Raw genomic sequence first — 24,073 nt, forward strand, 5'->3', positions numbered from 1 at the left:
CACAGGATGCACAAAATCAATCACTCAAAAATAAGCAACACTTAAAAACAGAGTATTACAAAAAGAACAAGAACATCACAACAACAAAATACAGTGTGGCTAAGGGCACAAAACTGATTTCAAATGATTTCAAATGAACAAATGATTTCTTCTTAATGTTTAAGGGCTCTCGGCTTCTGTGATAGTTTCAGCGATGTAAATATACAAAAGTGCATTTTAGAAAGTGTTGTATTATTGTTGTAATGGCACACACGATTTTTTTTTGGGTATAGGTCTATGTGCAGGCTTGTCCTACGAGGCTACCATACCACTACAAGATGTAAACATTTAGAACTTAATTAAAGCCAGATCTTCCTTTAAAAAGTTTTTGGTAAAAATTTTCGTTGTCATGTAAATTCCTGAAAATATGATTCTAAATTTTTCAAAAAACTGCAAGGAGATTTCAGATTGTAAAAAAAAGTTTTTCACTTAAATCTTTATTAACAAATATATTCGTGACATACCATGTCAAGACTGTACAAATTTAGAGAACTTATATGTACCAATTTAAGTTTAAGACTATTTACATATATTAATAAGATATTTTTATTGTTATTTACAGTATGTGTACTTTTTAAAAACATTTTTTTCTTATTATTTTTACAATAATAGGCTATAATAAAACAAACAGACACAAAGCACCTGGCACCATTTACAGAAAATAACCAAAAGAAAGGGACATATGTGCACTTTAATTTATTTGTTTTGCATTATTGTTTTATTTTATTTACCCAAAATTCAACCTGACTTTTTATTAGTAAACTTTAAAATGGAAAAAAATAAATTTGAGATCAAAGTACAGCAATAAGTCCATCACCTATGGCTAACAAAAGTATTGATGATGTTATAATTTATTTCCTAAAAGATGTGGGTGGAATTTCTGAAAATGTTCGCTTTTCGTTTCGAATACATTTGAGCCTTCTTCTGCGCCGTAGATGACCCGGATGCACTATCAACGTCCCCAACCGCTGTCTGTCACATTTTAGCTTCGACTGTTTAATCCTGATTTTGTACGTTTTTTTCTCCACCTTGAAGTCGAAAAGTGCGCAACATTTATAGTTAAAAGTTGAGGTAAGAAAAAAACCACACGTCTTACAGATTTATGTCTGTTCGGAGTATTATATGACGCATTGTTTTAATCTGTCCTTGGTCTGTAAGATTAGCCTACAGCTAAGCTAACGTTAGCTTCACATTGCACACGACCGCTTAGCTAATGTTAGCAAAAATAAATTACTATAAAGTAGCTTTTTGCACACTCATTATCACTGTTGTTGTAAATCTAGGGTCATATGTTGACTGTGAGTGTAACGGACCCTCATGTATATAAATAAAGCGTCTGTGGGGTAACGTGAGGCGACATAATGTCTCACTAACGTAACTAATGATGGTGGAAGATAAAGTAACGTTAACGTTACTCTATTTGACTGCCAGTTTCAATGACAAATTTAGTATAATGGTTAATTGCACACATCCTAACGTAAAAATAGCAATACCACGATGTAGAAGTAAATAAAAGTTTTGCATCTGAAGTTTTGCTTACTTTAAAATACAAATATCAGCATTGAAGTGCCCAAAGTAAAAGTACTTAATGTGCATAATGGTCAGTTTCAGAATAATATATTACATTTCTGGATTATAATTATTGATGCATTGATGTGTGCATTTCTTTAATGTTGCAGCTGGTAAGGATTTAGTAAATTAAATTAAAACAGACCTACATACTGCTGGGTATCATAACATATAAGACATCATAATTTAATACCCGATACCTTTTTTTTCCTGACATATGGATGAACTGGATATAAGCTCTTGTGTATAATAACCATAAAGTCTGAATCACATGACTGATCAGATGTTCTGATACCCAGTTGTCTTTGAAAAACCAAGAACATCATTTAAAAACATGTTGATGTATTCCCAGATACGCTGAATACTTTTCTAACCATGTGGTTACAAAATATTTTGTCTGCAACATATATAACATTTGCAATACATTGACATTGTTCCCTAAGTTGCAGGAAAAGCACAGGTGTATTTAATAATCTTGAGGTTGTAATTGATTGAAGTTTTCAGCTCCAGGACCCAGATATTGTGTATCATAGTTCACTGATATGGCTGACACTTTAATGTATATGCGTCAACGTTTTTGTTATCATTTACACCCATGCTTCTGCTGCTATTTTAAGTAAAATGTTTGCTGTTAAAAGGGTCTAAAATACCCAAATGTAGTTGTTCTAATTATTTTAGTGTTTGTATGAAAATCAAATTTATGTATTGCCAGTTATTTAATCAACTATTTGTTTAACCTACAATAACTAATCTCTTTAGCAACTTGGATGCAATGGAAAAAATGTTGTGAAAACAACACTGGCATTATTATCACTTTCAGAGTTTGAATGGCAGCCTTGTGAGCAAACAATTACTTATTTACACATCCAGCAGACATGGAGCAACATTAATATTCATTTGGAGTGTCCCGTTTCAGGCCTCCTGGTGAATTTACAGTGGATATAAAAAGTCCACACACCCCTGTTTTAAATGCAAGTTTTTCTTGGTGTAAAAAATAAGACCTATAACCTGCTCAATGCAATTGAGAAACAAACTGAAATCATTTAAGGGGATGAATATAAAAATAAAAAAATAAAATAATGTCATTGCATAAGTGTGCACACCCTTAAACTAATATTTTATTGAAGCGCCTTTTGGTTTTATTACAACATTCAGTCTTTTTGGGTAGGAGTTCATCAGCATGGCACATGAAAAGGCTTCTCTTGCCACCCTGCCCCATAGCCCAGACATATGAAGAATACAGGAGATCGATCTGTTTCATCCAAAGTAAATGAACCTTGTTCCTCTCTACCCACAACTGCGTGGAAATGTGTGTATCTAGGCTTTTCATTTAGACCAACAACATTGCTTTAGTCCAATAGTTAGTTCCAATATTCGCTCTCCTTTTAAGTTCCTTAGGTAAATATCTGTCTCTTTAGCTGACAAATGCTCCGCTGTGTTAACCAGCTAGTTTCTAAATGTGTTTATCTGCTGTTTGTTGGTCAGCAGGTAGTGTATAGGTTATTTATTTATTTATTTTTTTAAAGAGTTTTATCAGTTGAAAACGGCTGCCTGCTGTGGCCAAAACCAACACGACGAGAGCAGTAATAGAGAACCAAAACTGATGTTGTCATGTGTTAATAAAAACTACTGATTAGAAGCAGTTTTAACAGTTACACTTTTGACTTTTTCCCGGGGAGATAAAGCTGTTGACATGATGTCACTGTCATGCACTTCCATTAAACTGTAACCCATGACTCATTGGTGTGGCAGAGGTCGACAGTAAGTACCCCAATCAATGCTTTAAATACAGTTCACCGCCTCATGAAGTAGAGATTAATCTTAGATGCACTCTTACAGTTTTTTTTAGTTATTTTCTTTTTCAGTTTTTTTGTTCAGTTCTCTACAGGGTTGTTGTCTGTCCACTGTATTTTATCTGACTTTCTGCAGAATTTACACACCAGAACTGAAGAAACTCAGACTTTTAATATGCAGAGATTCACAAATGGGTCAAATTCCTCTCTGGTCGTAGTAAACAAGGAACAGTAATCCAGAAAGAGTCAATGTCAAGGGCATAGGATAGCATTTTACAGTGGTAAAACTCTTTGATAATAGTGTTGCAGGGCTGACGTTATTTTTTTGTAGGTCACTGTTGCCTTGATTCCCTTGTCAAAACGCATATGGGATTTCTTCAGGATGCTTACAGGTTTTGTTCAGCAAGATAATCTTCACAATGAATTTCACTTATGATTTTTTTAAGTATAAATGCAATCACCAGAAATAAAAAGCTTAGATTAGATTAGATTTTATCGCTATAATTAAGACTTAAAACCTTTTTTTGTGATAAAAGTATGTGTAAAAAGTCTCACTTTTGAAAACAGCTAAAATAAAGGCGTGATTCTCTTTCTAGTTGCAATTTCTTTTTCAATATTGTAGATAAGCAAATGTTCACTGAGTAATCTTCAACTTTCATGTCACTGTATACCTGAAAACCGGTATATCGCTGCAACACTAGTCTCAGTTAGCAACTCATTGGCAACCACCTTTTTCAAGACACATAAAAGCTTCAAAGTTTTATGTGTGGGATATTTACTAACATGTTTTTGTTGAATTTTTTGTTTGAGAGCAAAACGTGAAAGTTTCTGAACTTAAATGTTGTATTTTATTGTGTATTTTAGTGTATTCTATTTTACGTTTTTTTTTAAACTTTTGTAAAGTGTCTTTGAGTACCTTGAAAAGTGCTCTGTAAATAAATGTACTATTATTATTATTATTATTATTATTATTATTATTATTATTAAGCTTGTGATAACCACAGACTCTATTTCAGAAATCAAACCAAAAACCTGTTGACTGAGATATCGAGGGCTAATATGCTAACTTATTTCTGGGTTTCAGGACTCATTCCTGCACCACTCTATATTTATGATGTTTATTTTAATTTTAGCTTAGAATGACAGTCCCGAGCCTCACAGAAATCAAGCTGGGGAGTGATTTTATTTCTCTTCTTGTGTGTTTAATTTGCTTTATTTTATTTTGCAGGATATTTTTTAATGTCTTTGGGGTTTCTGAAAGGCCGTTCACACATCCACACGAGCGTTTTCATTTACCTTGACCAATAAGACCTCCTCAGCTGTGTGGGTGATTTCAGACTGCACTTGATCAACATCTCCATTACTTTTCTGTTACTTATTGTTGCACATTACTTACAGTCCAAAGGTGCAGTGAGGAAGGCGACGCATTAGCTTTGGGCTGCAAAGTTATCAAGCCTTGGTTACTTTGCACAGAGTTCAATCCAAGGCCCCAGTGTCTGCGGGGTTAAGCTGATGACCATGAACCACAATATCTGGTTGAAATCCAACTTTTGTTGCTTCTCTCGCTGTCATTTCATGTCATTTCTCTACTTTCACCATCTAAAAGGCATAAGTTTTATGTTATTTTATTTGTCTTTTTCAGAAATAAGTTGCCACCATGTTCCTCACCCTCACCCTGCTGCGGAAAGGCATCCCCGGGAAGCAGTGGATCGGAAAGTATCGCCGCCCACGAAAGGTTACATGGCAGATGAAGCGCAATACGGTGAAGCATCTGGAGCGTGAGGCCGAGAACGAATACTGGATCAGCCGGCCATACTTGACTCCGGAGCAGGAGTACAAGCACGCTGCAGAGCGCAGGGCCCAGAACTGGCTCAATATCAAAGAGGCCAAATTTGCCAATTTTCCTGAGCACAAGAATATCACAGATCACCTGAGTCATCTCAAGATCACCAAGAATTGGTCGAGTTAACGTGAGCGGAGAAATAATGTGCAAAGACTGTCGCTACAATGTGACTATCACGTGTTTGTGTGTGCAAGGAAGCTCGGTTTCATTGTGTCTATTAATGGGAAGCAGGACTTTGTGTGTCAGCTGAAAAGCTACCATGAAAAGTTGTCAAACACATCCACAATTTTGACTCCATCTGCCTCCACGAAACAAATCTGTAAACTGGGTGTTTTTGGTTCTGCACAGGAATATAATTGCTCCACATTCAGTGCAGCTCATCGGATAAAAACAGCTTAACATTCTACATCTGATTTTTTTGGTCCTTATTTTAGCTCTCATTAACAAAATACACTTTCAAGTTGAGAAAACAGCCTCCCAACGGCCTCAAAATCTCAATAATTATATGAACTTGCTGAAGTGTGTTGCATGAGGGAAATGTTGGAGGAATTATATAAATAGTCTGGGGAGGCTGGGGCAAAATTATGTAACTTTACAAAGGGTTAATTCACTGTAATATAGCAGGATGCATTCTGCTGTTTTACATTTTAGGGATGTGACTGTCAGTAAGCCCAATTTTGTGTCTTTGTGTCAAATGTTTAATCCCTTTGAAGTTAGAAAATCCAGGAAGGAATACATTTTCCAAGGTCCATGGAAATGTGCTTGCTTCATTAATGGATTCTTATAAAATGTAACATTTTACCATTTTTGGGAGCCCTGTGATACTCTAAACTCTTAGTAATGTTTTTGTTTGGCTAAAATACACTGTGCTGATGTTACAACATATTAGTCAGTGGTTATCAGTGAATTATGCAGGAATTTGACCCTCATTTAAGTTTCCATCCCCAATCTGTTCACATGCAAGATACTGTGTTAATGAATTGTTTGCCAAATTATTATTGCTATTACATGACCCTTTTTTTATTACATAACTACAGGAATAGCAAGGAGGTAATCCCGCTGCACTTGACTCTCATTTCCTTTTAAGGATTGAAGGGAGTTATTAGAAAGCCAGAAGGTGCGTGAACCATAAAACGCAACGCAAACACTGACTCAGCATTCACCAGCCTTTATATGGAGCCATGAACATGGGCCTTTATTTGTCCTTTATTGGTAACACTGTCCCTTGCCAGCCATGAACCAATGTGTGCACAACTAAGTGGACAAACAACAGCATGGCTCAGCTGTTTGCAACCTTTTAAATTGGTTATACACAAAACTGCAATATCCACCAGCACACAGAAAAAGCCCTGCTGCTTTCCACACAGTCTTCCAGTCTGATTTGAACAAACTGAGTGGATAGAAAACCAGCGGAGAAACTTTTCATGACCTTTTTTCCCCCTTAGACTATTTTTAACACTGTTCATTTGTTTAATTTTGATGGAAATGTTGTCACCTGAGGAATTATCTGAGGTCTGTCTCACTTTAGGCACCACAGGGTCCAAAATAATTGAACAGGATTAATGAGCTGGTGGGGAAAAGGCAGGTCTTTGAAAGAGCCAGCTCTACTGCAGGAGTCGAGGGGAAAAAAAATCCACGTTTCAATATCGCTGCTCTTGTGGGACACCCGTTTCAAGAACTTGACTGTAAGTGATTAATCCGGGAAAAAAGCTTTCTAACAATCCTCCACAGGTCAGGAGTCTTTCCCAACTGCTTTTTTCAATTTGGTTACAAACGCCAAACTGAAATGAGTACAGTTTGAGGGGGTCTGCGGGTCCTTAAAAAATGTTTTAAAATTAGTTTTATAAAAATGAGGCCTTAAAAGTGGTTAAATAACCTTAAATTTGGATTTATGAGGTCTTAAGTGCCACAAATGTTTTTATCTAATTTCATTCATCTTTTTCAATTTCTTTTTGCCAAAATGCTTCATGACATGGTTGTCTGCATGTCTGGTGTTATAAATCTTCACCACTGAACCAAACAGAAAACTTTAGTGCAGTAAACAACAAACTGATCAATGACTTATCATTTCAGCTATAAACCGCTACGTAATTTAATTTATCACGTTTTAATTAAAAAATCTGAATTTGTAAAGTAACTAAAGCAACAAGAAAAAGGTGGAATTAAACCAGATTAGAGGCAGAAATGTGTCAGAAAAATACATTATCAAAATAAAAGCAGTAAACAGAAAATGTCATTAATAATAATGAAATGATAATAATAAAAAAGATAAGCAGGATTGAGACAGTATAAAATGTATGTTAAAAGAAAAAAAAATTAGAAGAAAAAACTTAAAAGTGACAGAATAAAAGAAAAAAAAATCTCAAGTAAAAGTACCTTAAAATGTAACTTTAGTACGGTACATTGACTTTATTCAGAGTAGGAGCGGAATTATAAGGTACAAAGTACAAGATCGATTTATTAGTCATTTTTAAATCATAGTATTAAAATGTGCTCTTAATCCTGCTACATCTCATGGAGTTGAATTATGGGTTTGCACATTGTTTCGTCCAGCAGATGGAGCTGCAGGTCCTGTCAGTGACCCATGCGGAGGAGCAGAGCCGCGGCCCCTCCTGCGCGGACCAGGCGTTGTTTTCGTCTCCTGGATGATGAGGTGCGTAAAGAGGCGCCAACGCACCGCACCGGGCTGAGGAGGTAGCCGATGAGCAGAGCAGACAAACCCGCTCCTCTTCTCCAAGACATCCACACCGCGTCTCAGAGCCGGAGGGACACCATGAAGACCAGCAGCCGCAGATGGAGGAGTGAAGATTCACCTGCAGAGCACTGAGTGAAGCGGCAGGATGGCGGGGGGTCGGAGGGGACTTGTGGCCCCTCAGAATACTTTTTTGGAGAATATTGTCAGACGGTCGAACGGTAAGGATCATGATTAATATGGCACTGTGATAATATTTAAACATTAATTCTATATTTGAAACGTGCACATGAATTGTCTGTCCGCCTGCGAGCCAATCAACTAATTAACCACATTTAGACTAATTAGTGACAGCTCATCTTCATGTGCGTTAAAAAGTTCGTCTTTTCGATGCAGTTACGTCGCCAAAAAACTACTTGAGTGTCAAAACCATTAATTGAATTAGTGTTATAATTTGCAGAATGTCAGTATTTTCTGACAGAGCTCCTCCTCGCAATTGGGAGTCCCTGCAGGAGTGCACGGTGATCGAAAAAGACAGCATGTTACTATAATCATTAAATGTACTGATTACATAAGAACACTGGAAGTCTTACTTAAAAATGCATCAAATGTGTTTTTGAAATATGTCTTTTGGGGTACTTTCTACAGTCTTAATGCGAACGCAAGTAAAGTATGATCTGAATATGCTAATTATGTTTAAAAGCATTTAGACTAATGTCAGCTCAGATGATCTCAGACTAATGTCTTTGATATTTTCCACCACCATTCCGCTTTGGGCTACAGATTGGTTTGAAATGAAACTATTAGGCTTTGCTGCTGATGTCTTTTAGCCTTTAATGAGCATTTAATGTGTAATATTAACCAACAGAATCTGAGTGTTGGACTGGAGGCCAAGCAAACCTCAAGCTGGGTCTAATTAAGACTACTGGATGCATTTTTAAAAGACTTTGCATCATCTTCTGATTTCCAGTGTCGACTTAATGGCACAGGCATTAGGGACTGTGCTTTATTTATCAGAGTAGGAGTGTGGATGGGATGCGACTTAGGGGTTAATTCTATATTAGACCTCTCCAGATCTACTGGTATTTTTCCCTAAGCCTCCCCCTTCTTGTGCTGCTTTCAGACACCTTTCACAAGAATTTAAATCTTTCAACTGTGGTGCAGTTTCTTTCAAAACATGGGAAAACAGGCATTTTCTTAAGAAATGGTCCGAAATTGCAAAAATTAGTTAGTTAGAACATTGTTTTTAAAATGCTAGGATAACAAAATGAAAGCAAAAATCATGGGAGAAGCTATTTATAATTCTCATAATTACACATTTAAAATTATTATTATTTTTTTTATTTTTAAGCACTTTTTTAATTTTCTCTTTCATTTTTTAAGTGTTTTTTGTGTATGTGTTTTGTTACTGACTTTCAGGTAGTTTTCCTGTACCTTTTTACTAATTCCTTGCTAATTTTTGGCTCATTTGTTCTTACCTTGCTCATTGCGTTCTTCCCATATTTTTGAAAGAAATCAAACCAATTTACACAGGTGTCAAAGGGTTAATTTCCAGTTGCAACACAACCATTTCAAGTTAAGTGTGCATAACTCCCTCCCTAGTGCTTATAAAATTATTTGAAGTGTCTCCCCGTTTTGCACCAACCCCTCCTCTCTCATAAATAGTGAACAGTCCCTAACTAATCACTGAAAATCCTAAGCAGAGAGGATTTTTTGATGTATTTTGGTAAAATGGATTAAAATAGAATAGTTTTTCTTTACTGTAATGGTTTCCATCTACCGCTTTTTATTAAAGTCTTAGACCTTAATTTTATCCAAAACACAATAAACATCACAGTAGATTATATTTCTTTATCTTTACTTTATTGTTTTACATGTAGTTTTCGCTCTATAGCTTATTTTGCTACTGAGACAAATGGGACTCATTTCGGCCAATTAGTGCACAGTATGCTGTCCAGGTGTAAGACAGTTAACCAGTTTGAAAGCTAAAACGAATTAAACACTGACAGAGATCTTGTATTTTTGGACATTTGGGTGTCAGTGATCCTTTGGCCTTTCTGTATTATTAGATCCAATTGGAAGTGACAGTACTGACTGGAGAGTTATGACACTGGACAGCTAGCTGTGAAACAGAACCAGCAGCGTTGTGTCTTTCTGTCATGAACCACATTCAGGCGACGGTATTGGATACACACCAGCTAACTGGTGTGAGCTATAATGACTTCTTCTTGTAATGGGGTTTGGTTGAAATTAGGTTTGGGGATTTTTTTGTGTGTAATTTGTGGCCAGCTCCCCCAGAGGTATGCCGAACCAGAATGTGTGTGTGTGTGTGTGTGTGTGTCTGCACTCCTTGGGCCTTGCTGTCAGCCTGCCCCTGTAGCACATATCTACGCTAAAATGTGTTATGACAGAGGGGAACAACTTGTGCGGAAAGAGTGAACGCATTTCTCCAGTGCGAGGCTTTCTTTGGAAGAACAGTGGGAGAATCTGGATCTCTTAGGTGTACGATCAGCAGTGCAGCGGTGTTAAAAACGAGCAAAATCAAACCTTAAAAACAAAAACAGCACATGCATATGTTTTTCTCCTGACCTTGGGCGGTCCATGGATTAGCGAGCAGTAAATCTCCACCAAGCTAGAGACAAAGGAGCCAAGGCTTTAATCTGCAGGATGCCACTGAGACTCAGTGGAGTGACTGGAGACACAGTGGGTGGGTGGGTGATCACAAGCAAAGAAATATTTCTTCCTTTTTTTGTAACTTTCAATGTTTATGATTAGAGTGTTTACTTTTTTGTCTCTATTTTGTATTTTTATGTTGACGTTCGCCCAAATTGAACTTTGAATTTGAGGAATAATGTGAAAAGGTCTGTTTTTACACAACGTATTTTGCTGTGGGTTTTCACTTTAAAATTCTCAGGTGTGGTTCATTACTTTAATTACGTCTCAGTTCCATTTGAGTTTCATGCTGCGTTCCATTGCAAGGCGGAAGTCGATAATTTCGTGTTGTTTTTTTGACTCACCATCTAAATGCATTCCTGTGCATCTGCTCTGGAAAACATGGATGCCCGCAGGGAACTGAGGACCTACATGAGCTACCACAGCTCCAGACACCCCACCTCCCATAGAAAACTTTTTGCCGATTTTTAGATCTTATAGTAGGCTACATGTAGATTCATTAATTTAGGGTGGGAGGAGTAGACTAGGAGGCTGGTACATGCTCGCAAAGACTTCTATCAAACACAAATCAACTGAATGGAAATGCCATTACAAAGTTGTTATAGCATTTTTCATGACACAAACTCTACGTAAAAATAAAAATTGACGGGTAATTCTGCACACCGTTCACCGTGTGCACTGCCATATTGCTGTGACATCAGTCCGATCGACTCAGTTTACATGGATCATTCCCGAGTCTCTGATTTGGAATCCTGACTTTAGTGGCTGTTTCATGGCACTTTTCCAAATCAGAGGTTGTTTGTTCCCCGAGCTCTGAGTACAGTGAACGCAGCATCACTAAATAATGCCAGTAAGCAAACATGGACAGAAACAGAAACCTGGCATAAAATGTAGCCAATGTGCGTATTAGAAGGTGTTGTACTATTTAGTTGATACCAATAGGAAGCCCTGAAGTCCTCAACATTAAGTTTTTTGGTGGCTTTGGTTAACTATGGTTATATTATGGTAAAATGTTGAGAGGTGAGAAGCAGCAAAGAAAATCTCAGCAGATAAATTGCAGCATATATTAATCTTACTGGTGAACCAACTGCTAGCAACAGCATAGTGATGCTGCTGGTTAAAACTGTGCACCTCCTCCTGTTGCTGCACTGCTGCATAATTTACAAAAAGACTCATTGAAAGTCCTTAAACCTGCACTGAATGATTTGGGAACAACTTTGGGAACAACAGGAAGTTGTGAACACAATATCACCTTTTAAGAAGGGCTGGGTGATATGGCTTTAAAATAATACTGGAATATTTTAAGGCTATATCACAAAACACGATATATATACATTTTTTAAATGTCCTCTGAACTAATGTTCACTACTAAAATACAAAATGATTGAATGAACTGCAGTCACAATGAAGTTAAATAAAGGAGCTATTGTCATATTATAAAGTCGATTACACCGCTGTTATAATACATTCAATACAATACAGTTACAAGGAAGTTAAATAAGTACTTTTGTAATGAAACATGACTTTATGTCTTGATGTGGTGATGTTGAAGTCATGTGACTGTGGTGTTCATTTTTAGCCAAACGTTAGCTTTTTACTTCTGGCGACTGTGTTCAAAATCACAAAACTGGTGTTTATTAGTGAAGATTATGTTGCTGCACAAACCAGAAAGTATCAGAAATGTTTGTTTGCCACAGAGTGTATTTTCTGCAATGATCCAAAATCCAAACAAAATATCCCATATGCTTTTGATGAGGGAACTAATGCAACTTCTGGGTTGACCTACAAATAAACTTCATCCCTGCATTTTGATAAATGCACCTTTAATTAGTTAAAGTCAGCAGTTAGAGCAACGCCTTCCTGTAATACTTGAATTTCTTTATAAATGAGCTCCTTGTTACGTTGTTAGCATGTAGCATTCACTCAGGTTAGAGTGATTCACTGTGGTGTTGCCTCTTTTTGGTTGACACGTCTCATATTTTTTTGTGTGACACTCAACAGATGTTTCTCACTGTAATCTGTTAACCTTCTTTTCTTTTCGAACGTTTCAGTTTGGACACTGTCACATAGACAGACAGGTACTACACAGTTTAGTTTGGTGTGCTGCTTATGTTTTCTCTGCAGTATCTATCTCTTTGTAATGTCCCACTAAATGTTCTATACCAAATGCTGTTAATTTACAAAGCACTTCACAAATTAGACATTATTTGAAATTGTTTTAAAAAAAAACTCAGATTCTCAAATTCAAACTCAAATTCAGGGCTAAAAACAATAATAGATCTTTGGACTTTATTCGCTCACAAGATTCATCTGATCATTGTAAAATAACACGTTGGCATGGAACGTCTCGTGCATCGTATTCTGTCAGTGTTTTCATGCTTTCACTTGTCATTTCTGTGTTTTACTTTGACATGATCAATGTGATCAAAGACTTTTGTGTGTGTGTGTGTGTGTGTGTGTGTATGTGTGCTTTCATATGTGGTATATACAAAAATAGCATTTCTATTTGTTTTTATTACCTCTGCTCTTTCACCCATGTGATGTCACATTGTTGAAGCCTTTGTGTGTATATGGTTTGCTTTGAAATTCACCATACAGATTTTTATTTTTGAGTTTTTATCTCCAGTTATCATCACTTCTCCTGTCCCATTGAAAACATTTTTTTTATTAACTTTTAGTAATTATTTGATGTCAAAATCCTATACAGCAATCCTTAGATTGTAATGTTATACTATGAAACGACACTTCACCTTACAAAATGAAAACATTTTAAGCTTTGTTTTGCACAATTATATTATTGGATATAAAATGTCGAATTGCGACACACAGTTACGCAAATGAGTAATCATGTCTAATCTGTCAATGAAGTCTGCAATATACAATTACAATAATAGTGTTTTAAAATATGACAATTATTTTTATTTTTGACAAATTTAAGGCAAACATTGATGGCCTGTTTTCATGTTCAAGTCATACTCCAACCAGTTCTCGTCCCAACTCGTCAAATATTACTGCTTTGTCACTGCACCTACAAGTCAAAAATATGAGGCGCTTGGTACCTCCTACATCAGTTTTGGTCATTCAGGGACGGCATGTCAATTTATGCTTGTTACATGCATTGTGTCCTTTGTTTTTAGGTTTACTTCCTTAGTTTTAGGCAACAGAAGTACGTGGTTAGGTTTAGAAAAGAGAGTCATGGTTGTCATGTAATGTCACGTGTCTTACCTCACTAGTGTAGCATGCTATACATGCCAGCACAATATGTTTTTATTGAAATTCATTGACTTTTGGTTTCACACTAGAAGCGAACAGTAGGCTCACAGGTGAATGTCCGGAGTTTGTTTGACCGATTCACCTTTTCTTCCTTCCTAAAGACTTTCTTGTTCTTTATACTGCGGTAGTTGCTGGCAGTATTTTATAAAGTGCCACCAAGTTTTGTGCATCATACTGCCCCAAAAGGTGTCTGTGTGCATTGGTGTCTGACAGCCACTGACAAAGCAGTGGTATTTTACTAGTTAGGTTGTTGCACGCTGTGTCAACGATTGGCTCCGCCCGGTGCTTATCACACCGCCACAAAAGGTTCATTTGCGTGTGAGTCTCTGACGCTAAGATCACAGACAAAGCGGCTGTATTTGACGAGTTGGGAGTGAAAAGGGGCTGCATACTTATATCCAGCACATTAAGTGTAATGTATGTCGTTGACTTTAAAATGACAAGTATATTTGAAGCAAACATTCTATATGTAGCCATTTCTTTTGAGTCCAGGCAAAATTTTGCATATTTTTCCATGGTAAATACATAGAACAATCATTTGCATGTTTGTTTCAACCATTCATTGTTGAAAAAGCCAGCTGCGACAATAAAAAACCCCCCAAAAACCCCACCAGTGTTATCCTTTAATTTAGTTTATAATGAAATGAGGACCATTTGCAGTTTAAGTAATGACACCGAGTAACAGTATGTGAATGTTAATTATAAAATCGCTGAGGTTTGAAAATAGGACAGAGGCAAAATAGGCCATTAAAAATGTACATGCATTACTTCGGTTTATTAACATTTTGACAATGAATAAGTTTTGCTTGGAGGCTTTGGTAACATTTGAATATGCAAAATATGCCATATAAGAATTAATGTACTGCTTTTTCATGACATTTAAAAATCGATGACGGCAGAAAGTAGATTTACTTACCAATGAGGAATGTTTTATCATAATAATCCAAAGCTAGAAATTGGACTTAATGACTAACACAACATTTTTTCCCCAAATACCTCTGAAATAGCCAACTAGGCCCATTAAACAGTCCACATAAGCAACACACAAAAAGAAACCACAAGAGTGAAAAGTACTGCTAACAAGCAACTCCTGATAAAAAAGTAAAGGGAGCAGATATTTGGATGTTTACTTCATAAGAAAAGAGTTTTTATTTGGTCTACATTTGTGTATAAGTTTCCCATATGGGCAAAGATGGAGAAAGACAAACACATAATTTTAAACAGGAAATGTGTTTAAAATAAACATTTAAAACAAACATATAGTATGAGGAGACGTTAAATAATATCCCAGCTAGGTTTTGTGGTCATGGTGAAGGGATAACCTCCATCAAAACTGGCCCAGTTTAACTGCAGAGTCACTTTAAAGTCCCTTTCCCACTGCACAAAAAACCCACTAACAGCCACATACATCTGGCTTTTGTTTGTTATGGGAAATGTTACAACCGGTATTCACACCCGGATCAGTTGACTCTGTGGTAGGGTTGGGTATTGTTTGGGTTTTTTCCGATACCAGTGCCTTAACAGTGCCTGAACTGATACTTTTTTCAAAATAAAGCACAAAACGATGGTCAAGGATGTTAAAAAATGGCATTTTGTTTAACTGCAAAGGCAAATTTGAACTTAAAATATTACCAGTTATATGTACACACATTAACAAATTCCACCATAGCAGGGCTCCAGCATCATTCTGAACTACTCTGCACTAAAATACTGTGTATATATTTAAAAAAAGGAACCACCATAGGCCTCCATGCTGCTTTCTACAGTTTACCCACCTGTTCTCTAACATCAAACGTGACACACCAGTAAAAGGAACAAAAAGGCTTACTGCAGAGCCGTGTACTCAGCTCCAGTCTGCTGGCAATTGGAAAGGAGTCTATAGGCTAGTTTTTGAGGGTTTACCCGTATTAAAAAACAAAAAAAGAAAGGCTTACACACACTAACTTTGGTGGTAAAGGGGTATTAATGTTTTCACTCTTCCCTGTAAATTTGTGCTGAGAATCTATCAAGTCTACGATATGGTTTACAATAAAAATGTCCAAGCTTAGACATCTAAAAACGTGATCTCAAATTTAACATTTAACATTTGCGTTGTAGTTGTGCCCTGTGGTTTACATCCAACATAACAGGCCTTTATGCTTTTCCCAACCCAAACTATAGTTTAAGTGTTTAGATATTGCTGTTTTTAAGATGTAATTAAAAACTGTCACCCCTCAAGTTATTTGCTCTTTTCTTTTCCATTTACTGTCGAACAGATACCAACTTCGTCCTGGGAAACGCTCAGATAGTCGACTGGCCCATCGTCTACAGCAACGATGGTTTCTGCAAGTTGTCGGGGTACCACAGAGCCGAGGTGATGCAGAAAAGCAGCACCTGCAGGTAGGCAAGAGATCATCTGTGTCTTTAATACTGATGTTTTGGGAGTAATGTCAATTGTTTCATAATCACATATTTGTTTATTGATTACAAAACCATAATGTGAAAACATATGAGAACACAGTATTTTTTTATTAAACTCATTCAGATTACAAACTCATTTGAAGATAATAAGATTAGTTTTATGGTATATTGGCACACTTTGAATTATTTTTCCATATTAGATACAAGTACAAGATTGGCCAGCCAGATTGCACGAACTTGTTACAACTATCAAGATTTTCATCTTGGCTGGCAAAGCAAAACTAATCATGCTGTTCCTGCAGTTATACCACAGTCAGAGAGAGATTGACTGCCTTTGCAAGTGTTTCTTTTTCTTTTTTTTTAAATGTCAAAAGTGCCTGCAGTAAAAAGTGGAGCAGAGCTCTCACGTAGATCCCCGCGTCATATAGAAGTGGGCTGTTGAAATGCAAGTGCTATATAGTAGAAGTCATTTTCTGTCATTTTGTGTTTATTTGTATTTACAACTCCAACCAGCATCTTATTTTGAGGTATCTGGTAGACAGAATAATTGAGGAGGATCTGGTGTACACAGTGTGCCAGTGTTCATGCTCACGTTTGTGGTTTCTCGCTCTCTATGGAACATTTTGGCTTTTTGAAATGAAAAGGAAACAATTCTGCAGAAAATCACTCAGTGCCACCATTGCACATGTGCATTTTTTCAGGTTTGATTCCACAGGGTTGCTGGGCTCATGGATAATAGTGACAGCATGAGGAGAGCCCAGCGTTTCAGTTCTCAGGGGCCCGCCTTTGCACTAGACCTAGATGTTAGGAGATCCTGGATCGACTATGACTCCCAATTCCCTTCAACAGAGTATCTCAGCAGAGGAAATTAAAATCACAAGATATTCTACTGTTTTAGTGAGAACACGCACAATTATTATTAATATGATGTTTCCATAATTTAAGACAGTTCAGTAGTTTTTTTGAATCTCTTGCAAAGATAAAAATCAGATAAGACATAAATCTGTGATGTAATCAGGTTGAAACAACTGAAACTTTTTCCACATCACAGACTGCAGCAGTCAAACTGTGGACAGTGTCCCCGGGGATGCTTTCTCCAAAACCGTTCACATAAAGGAAGAAAAGGAAATATTTAAAATGAGTAGTATACCTATTGGAGTGACTAATTTCTGGACTTGTGTTTATTGTGCCTGTAATAACCATGCCAGTGAGAACTACATTAATAGGACGACATGGAAACAGTTGGTGCTGCCAGATTTGAAAACCGTGGGAGATTTCCTCTGTTGTTGGAGAAGGCGTTTGTCACAGCCAGCACTGTGGCGGCTATTACTGATTTAGACCCTCGGGTCTCTAAGCATAAGCTTCAGAGAACTTGCCAATACAAATATCGAACAGAGTGTGAGGCGATTTGTTTTCGGTTTATTTTTAGGTTCTGAGATGGAGTGAAGTCGCTGTGTTTGAAAACAGACCTTAACAGAAAACATTTCTCTTTACGTAACTACTTCATATGCAGTTGGTGTTATGTGTAGCCTATAAATATTACCGTACATTTCAGTAAGTGACAAATAACTATGCAGCAAGCTAACACGCCTTTGTAGCACTTACTGGAGGGAATACATTTACAGTTTAAGTGGATTGTTTACATTTTCTATTTTTTAAACATTGATATGTGAATCTGCACAGCAACTGTTTGGTTTTATTCTGAGAAATCTGAGAGATCAGGTCAAGATTTGAATTTGTCCAGTACTTCAATTTTTTTTTTTGTTGCCAAAAACCTGCATAACTAATGGTATTACCCTCAGCTATAGATAATGTCGTTTGTATTTAGCTTAAAGCCTGACTCACAATGTGCTCACGTCGGTCCCTCCTTACAGAGGTTTCATTTATAACCCACAGACTTTAAAAATAATTCACAGTTACTGTGATGTCACCCATTGGTTTGCGAACTGAACTTAAATTCAGCATTTTGCCTGTTGCCATTTTGGGTTTTTGGAGCCAGAAGTGACCATATTTGGCCAACAGGGTGGAGCTGTGAAGAAGGGAGTAGTGCATCTGACTGTGGCAACACCTTTCAGTCAGCCTGTCAGTCAAAGCAGCCCCATTTTTAATTATGCGTAATATTAAGCCTTAATAAAATTGTAAATAGGTGAGTTATATAAAAATCCACTCCTCGTACGGTTGTCATGAATGTTGAAATTAGCTATTGAGACCAAGATGGCTTCATTTCAGCTCCAGAAGTTACAGCTTGGTATAATCTCATTTAAGTAAATAATATATATTAGGGTTGCAAATCATAAGCACTTTCCTTAATCAATCAATATGGTAAAATGAATTGGCAATTAATCATTACTTGAAAAAACATCAAAACTTTGCTTATTTCAAACTAGTTTTTTTCCCCCAAATAAAGCGGGGTGGAAATCTGTTTGAACAGGATGGTGACCACACAGTTAAAACATGAGTTTGCAGATTCATCTGGTTCCCAGGCCGTAGGTATCACTACCCCCTTTTATTTTTCTTCAAATATACCTCCATGCCTTTAATCATTTGGTCTTTTTGGTTGCTTTTTTCTGTCAAAACTCTCCATGAGTCTGATTATGAGGCCATAAAAACATTGCGCATGTTTGATGTTTCTGAGGATGACTCAAACATAAAATGTTTGCTCATCTCCCCAAAGTGTTTAAGTCTAATATCTGAGCCTCTTTTGCTGCAGATGTGTGCGGATCAAAGATGTTATTTCCATCTCATCTGCTCTTTCCATGTCTCCTCAATTATGTATATGTTTATTTTTGTTCTATACCATATCCTGTAAACATACAGTCAAAAACCTGTGGGAATTTTTTCACGTGTGACGAGTCATTTGAGGAATCTTTTTTTTTCTTTGAAGCAAGTCACGTTCCCCGCGGCTCAGAAAAAGACAGGATATTCATCAGTGATATCACATCAAGCACTGGTCTGAAAAGTCTCTGTGGCGTCAGAATGTAGTCTCATTAAATTTAGCCTTCCTTTTTTTTTATTTCATAACAAACTCAGAGTTATATTTAGATCATGCTGGAACAGGCTGCTACTGAGGGTGGCAGTAACAAGCAAAGTGAGATGAATGCCTCTGCAGCGTGGTTAAATGTGCTCATGGTTGCTTGACCCATCTTCAGGTTTAATTTGTTTTTGAGAGGTACTTTGCATTTGGCCAATTAGACATCAGGCTGCATTTATCTTTTTAATGCTTTCAGGATACATTACAATGATTTTTAATCTGCTTTTACGCTATATTTAATGCAGCCTAATGTGATGAATGTCTCTAGAGGTCTCTAAAATGCAGTCAGAAACTGGCCTACACAGTTTAGGTGCAACTCTTGATAAATGGCATCATTTTATTTTGTTTTTCAGAAAAATACACAGCGAAATTTAAGAGGAAAACATGGATAAGACATGATTTTGAAGCTCTACTGGGTTACTCACGTCAGATAAATCGGAGACAAGAACAAAGTACCACAGCATAACCAGGGAATACTTTTCAACTAACACATTATGATATTTACACAGTCAAGCCTTCCTCATCACACTTTAGTGCAAGAACGAGCATGCTTGTCCAACGTGCTGCTGCCTATTAAATATTAAAATACTTATTTCCCTTTGTGTCTTTCAGCTTCATGTACGGGGAGCTCACGGACAAGGACACGACGGAAAAAGTGCGACTAACGTTCGAGAATTATGAGATGAACTCGTTTGAAATACTGATGTACAAGAAGAACAGTAAGTTTGGGCGCCATATGTGAGGAAAAGAGAAAAATGTGAAGTTTCCACTCTCTTGTCATGCAAATGTATTCAGAGCTCCTGTAACATCAAGTCGAGTTCAAAGGCAGCCTAGAACATTTCTACCTCTGTAGAAATGTGCTAATTGGTTGAGAGCCAGACCGGAGAACCCCCCCCTCCCCCCCGAAAAAATGTGGTGATGAGTTTGTTTCCACTTGCAGGTGTAACCTCGCTCTGCTTGGAAAACATGGAAAGTTTTGAAAGTCTAGAACATTTTAGTTGAATCTCTCTGCTCCATGTGCACTCAGTGTCATTTTTGCTAAAAATAAGTTGCAGCTAAATATGTGTGTTGTTCTCTTTATACTTTTCAGGGACGCCTGTTTGGTTTTTTGTGAAGATTGCACCCATTCGAAACGAACAAGAGAAAGTGGTCCTGTTTCTTTGTACGTTCAGTGACATCACAGCCTTTAAACAACCCATCGAAGACGATTCTTCCAAAGGTAAGAGTCAACAAACTTCTTTTGCTCAGCTTCATGGTTTCTATCAAAAAGGTTGTTTTTCTGAAACTGCAAATGTTAAAGGTCCAGATCTGTAGGATTTAAGGGGATATATTGGCAGAAATGGAATATAATATTATAGGTTTTCTTTAGTGTTTGAACACCTGGGGGTAAAAAAAGAATCTAGTGAAAGTGATGAAAGTAAACAAACGGCTAAAGTCAAAAGAAAGTGTCCTTTCGGTTTTATGGGATCCTTTTTTGAAAGTGAAAATGCATCACTTACATCAGCTTGTCATTTTCCTGGGAATTTACGGTTGGGAATACTGCAAGTTAAGGGCTTTTATCAGTGAGTCACAAGCTCAGTCATCATTGTTTGACTTAATAGACATTTACTTAAATTTCAATACTTAATAAAATAGAAAAATACATTTGCATCTACACCTCAAAAGGCCCAGTAAAATCCCTTCTCTTTCCACACTGTGTAGAGGACATGTGTTATCTAAAACTTTTCACACAGAGATGATAAAACGAGAGAGGCTGAGGTAACATTAGCTCGCCAGCGATCCCCATCCAACCCTGAGCATTGTGCATCTGCTCCGGCACACACCCACTCAGTCAAATACGCACCCCATCATGATGGTTATCAGCACACAACAGAAAAAAAATGACTCACTGGACTGTGTAACCGCTGAAGACAGCCAAAATAGCACAGGCATCGGTGCAAGTGAGCGACTACAAACAAGCCATAGTGACAAAAACAGGATGTGGATTTAGAGTGAAATTGAGATTGTTGTTCAGCACCAACAGGTAGCTCTGTCGTAAAGGCTGTAGCTCTCTGTGCTACATGGGACATGGCCTGCAGGCAACAATTGCAAGCATCAGTCTAAGCTGCCTGAGCAGAGAGTAGAGAGAGATGCAGAAGCCCACATGAAGTTAGGACCGTCCTCACTGTAATCACGACTGCAGTCTCTTTTTGACCTCGACCAGGCAGAGTAAACCTACAATAACAGATTTTTTGGAGACCAAAACACAAATTATCACCATTTAAACTGGCACGGTGAACTTTTTCGAAAACTGTTGTCTTTTTACACAACCAGCAGAGTGACTCAGAACAAATGTTAGTCCAACATTTACTATAACTCCAGCTCTGTTTTTAGTCTACACCAACTCTTGATCAAAAATCTAGGTTGTCAATAACTTTGCCCATCATTTGGTGCTCAGTAGAGAGTGTAAAGTGGTTTTTAGGGATTTTGTTTTGCAGAAAACTGATTCCTGCTGAGAGTGAACCCAAACAGCTGAAACATGCCAAAGGAAAACTGCTTAAATTTCCTAAAGAAACCTGTCACATTGGATGACCAGAATTCAAGTGCCAGTTTCAAAAGTATTTGCATCTTTTTACTGCATATACAGCCCAATTGATTAAAAGAACGTCTTTCCAGTGCTGAAATACTTAAGTGGCTTATTATTGCTCTACAAAACAGAAGCAATTAACACAATTAAACCCATTCACTACAGTTTATGAAGTATGCTTTTCTTAGCAATTGTTCAGTCCTATAAAAGTCATTCTCAGACCCTGATACTTTGAGTGCTGTAGCCCCAGGAATTAACACAGCAGCCAAAAACATATTGAAAAAAAATTTTGTTAGAGTTTGTGCCTACTGTTTGTGTTTATGACCCTCAGGCTGGGGAAAGTTCGCCCGGCTGACTCGAGCTCTAACGAGCAGCAGAGGTGTCTTACAGCAGCTGCAGCCCACAGTCCACAAAGGAGAGAATGTCCACAAGCACTCCCGCTTAGCTGAGGTACGGACGATTCATGTGGTCTTTGTTTCTGATTTGATTTGGTACAAATAAATGCTGTATACAAGGGAACAAAGTTAGGACACCTAGAAATCTTTTAGATCAGGTCAACTTGTAAGACTTACACAGCACTTCTTGTGAGCAGGTGAGCTGTAGTCACAGTCAGGACAACATGATTTAAGCCTCAGTATTTTTGGCCTCCTGCTGTGTGTGTTTATTCACCTGTCTGCTGAGTTTAACTGATTCGCTGTTTTTCGGCAGGTCCTGCAGCTTGGCCAAGATATCCTACCTCAGTACAAACAGGAGACCCCCAAAACCCCTCCCCACATCATCCTGCACTACTGCCTCTTCAAGACCACGTGGGACTGGGTCATCCTCATCCTCACCTTCTACACCGCCATCATGGTGCCCTACAACGTCTCCTTCAAGACCAAGCAGAACAACGTGACGTGGCTGGTGGTGGACAGCATCGTGGACGTCATCTTCCTGGTGGACATCGTTTTAAACTTCCACACCACGTTCGTTGGACCTGCGGGCGAGGTTATCTCGGACCCCAAGCTGATCCGAATGAACTACCTGAAGACCTGGTTTGTTATCGACCTGCTATCCTGCCTGCCGTACGATGTCATCAACGCCTTCGAGAACGTAGATGAGGTGAGTGCTGTGGTTCGGAGTTTGTGCTGCTCGATTAATGGATTAGTCGATTTATAGAAAATCAGTTGGCAGCAGTTTTGTTGACGTGTTAATCTTTTTAGTCACTTTCGAAGCCTTTATGGTAAACATCCGCTACTTCCAGCTTCTCACATGTGAAGATTTGCTGCTCTAGTTTGTCTCAGGCGATTGTAAACCAAGTATTTTGGAGTTGTTGGTTGGACATAAGCAATTTTAATAATCACTTTCTGTTAGGGAAGTTGTGGAAGCAGGGTTCCCGCAGGTCCTTAAAAAAATCTTAAAAGGCATTGAATTAATTAATATAAAAATAAGGCCTTAATTGGTATTAAAATGCCTCAAAATCAGAATTTCAGAAGTCTTACAAATGCACAGACATGGCAAGTATTATTTTACGAGTCCATTTTTTTTACATTGCTCTTTAAAATCTTAAAAATAAATGTTAACATCTTTTTTTTTTTTTAAATAAAAAATCACAGAGAAAACTCACTAACAAAAGCCATGTATTTCCCAGTTCTAACCAGTTCTAATTTTATTGCTGGACTGTAATGTTTTTTGTAACAAATGTCACACTTCTGATGCCAAAATCCCATATAGAAAAATTTTTCAAACAAACAATCATCCAAAGATATCACCTTGGCCTCTGAGAAATTTTGAAATCTTTTTGAATTCCCTTTTAATTGTTTTTTGACATTTTACAGACCATGAACAATGAATCAGTCACTATAAAAATAGATTACAAATTTATCACCTTTTTTCAAATGCAAATAGCAACCCCCAAATTAAATTTTACCATCATCTGTTTTATCTAATAACATCAAGTTGCTCACTTTTATTGCAGAAAATTTATCTTGTGGCCTAAAAAAGCATTTTAATGATGTATTTTAATGATAATGATGTATCAATTTTTTTCCCACAGCCCCTAGTAATCTTTAGAGATATTTCCGAAACACAGAGTCACAATGGAGACTTATTTAGTCAATCACATTATCACACAGTGTCCAGTTTTGCATGTATTATTAATATGTAACAAGCTAATTATTATAAATTACATTATCACTAAATTAGAAATTATATA

The 24,073-nt window shown here is 37.3% G+C and overlaps 2 protein-coding genes across 6 annotated transcripts in view; both read left to right on the forward strand.

Moving 5' to 3' along the window:
- Positions 1-950: 950 nt before the first annotated feature.
- Positions 951-5,650, forward strand: mrpl57 (mitochondrial ribosomal protein L57). The gene is made up of 2 exons (XM_042502334.2): positions 951-1,110; positions 5,044-5,650. The coding sequence occupies exon 2, from the start codon at positions 5,059-5,061 to the stop codon at positions 5,368-5,370; it is 312 nt and encodes a 103-aa protein (XP_042358268.1). The 5' UTR covers positions 951-1,110; positions 5,044-5,058; the 3' UTR covers positions 5,371-5,650.
- Positions 5,651-6,186: 536 nt separating this feature from the next.
- kcnh1a (potassium voltage-gated channel, subfamily H (eag-related), member 1a) overlaps positions 6,187-24,073 on the forward strand; it is a 55,559-nt gene continuing 37,672 nt past the window's right edge. For 2 of the 5 annotated variants that reach the window (XM_088086180.1, XM_088086182.1), the window contains exons 1-6: positions 6,187-8,157; positions 16,138-16,261; positions 19,926-20,032; positions 20,404-20,532; positions 22,211-22,329; positions 22,588-22,980. In XM_088086180.1, the coding sequence (XP_087942306.1) occupies positions 8,085-8,157; positions 16,138-16,261; positions 19,926-20,032; positions 20,404-20,532; positions 22,211-22,329; positions 22,588-22,980 (945 nt within the window). In that variant the 5' untranslated portion in view covers positions 6,187-8,084. Of the gene's footprint in view, positions 8,158-12,660; positions 12,688-16,137; positions 16,262-19,925; positions 20,033-20,403; positions 20,533-22,210; positions 22,330-22,587; positions 22,981-24,073 lie in introns of all 5 variants that reach the window. The other 3 variants (XM_088086178.1, XM_088086179.1, XM_042501914.2) reach the window with 3 other exon arrangements.

Source organism: Plectropomus leopardus, chromosome 13 (assembly GCF_026936395.1).
Source record: "Plectropomus leopardus strain MGB_pleo_1.0 chromosome 13, ASM2693639v1, whole genome shotgun sequence".
Classification (NCBI taxonomy): domain Eukaryota; kingdom Metazoa; phylum Chordata; class Actinopteri; order Perciformes; family Serranidae; genus Plectropomus; species Plectropomus leopardus.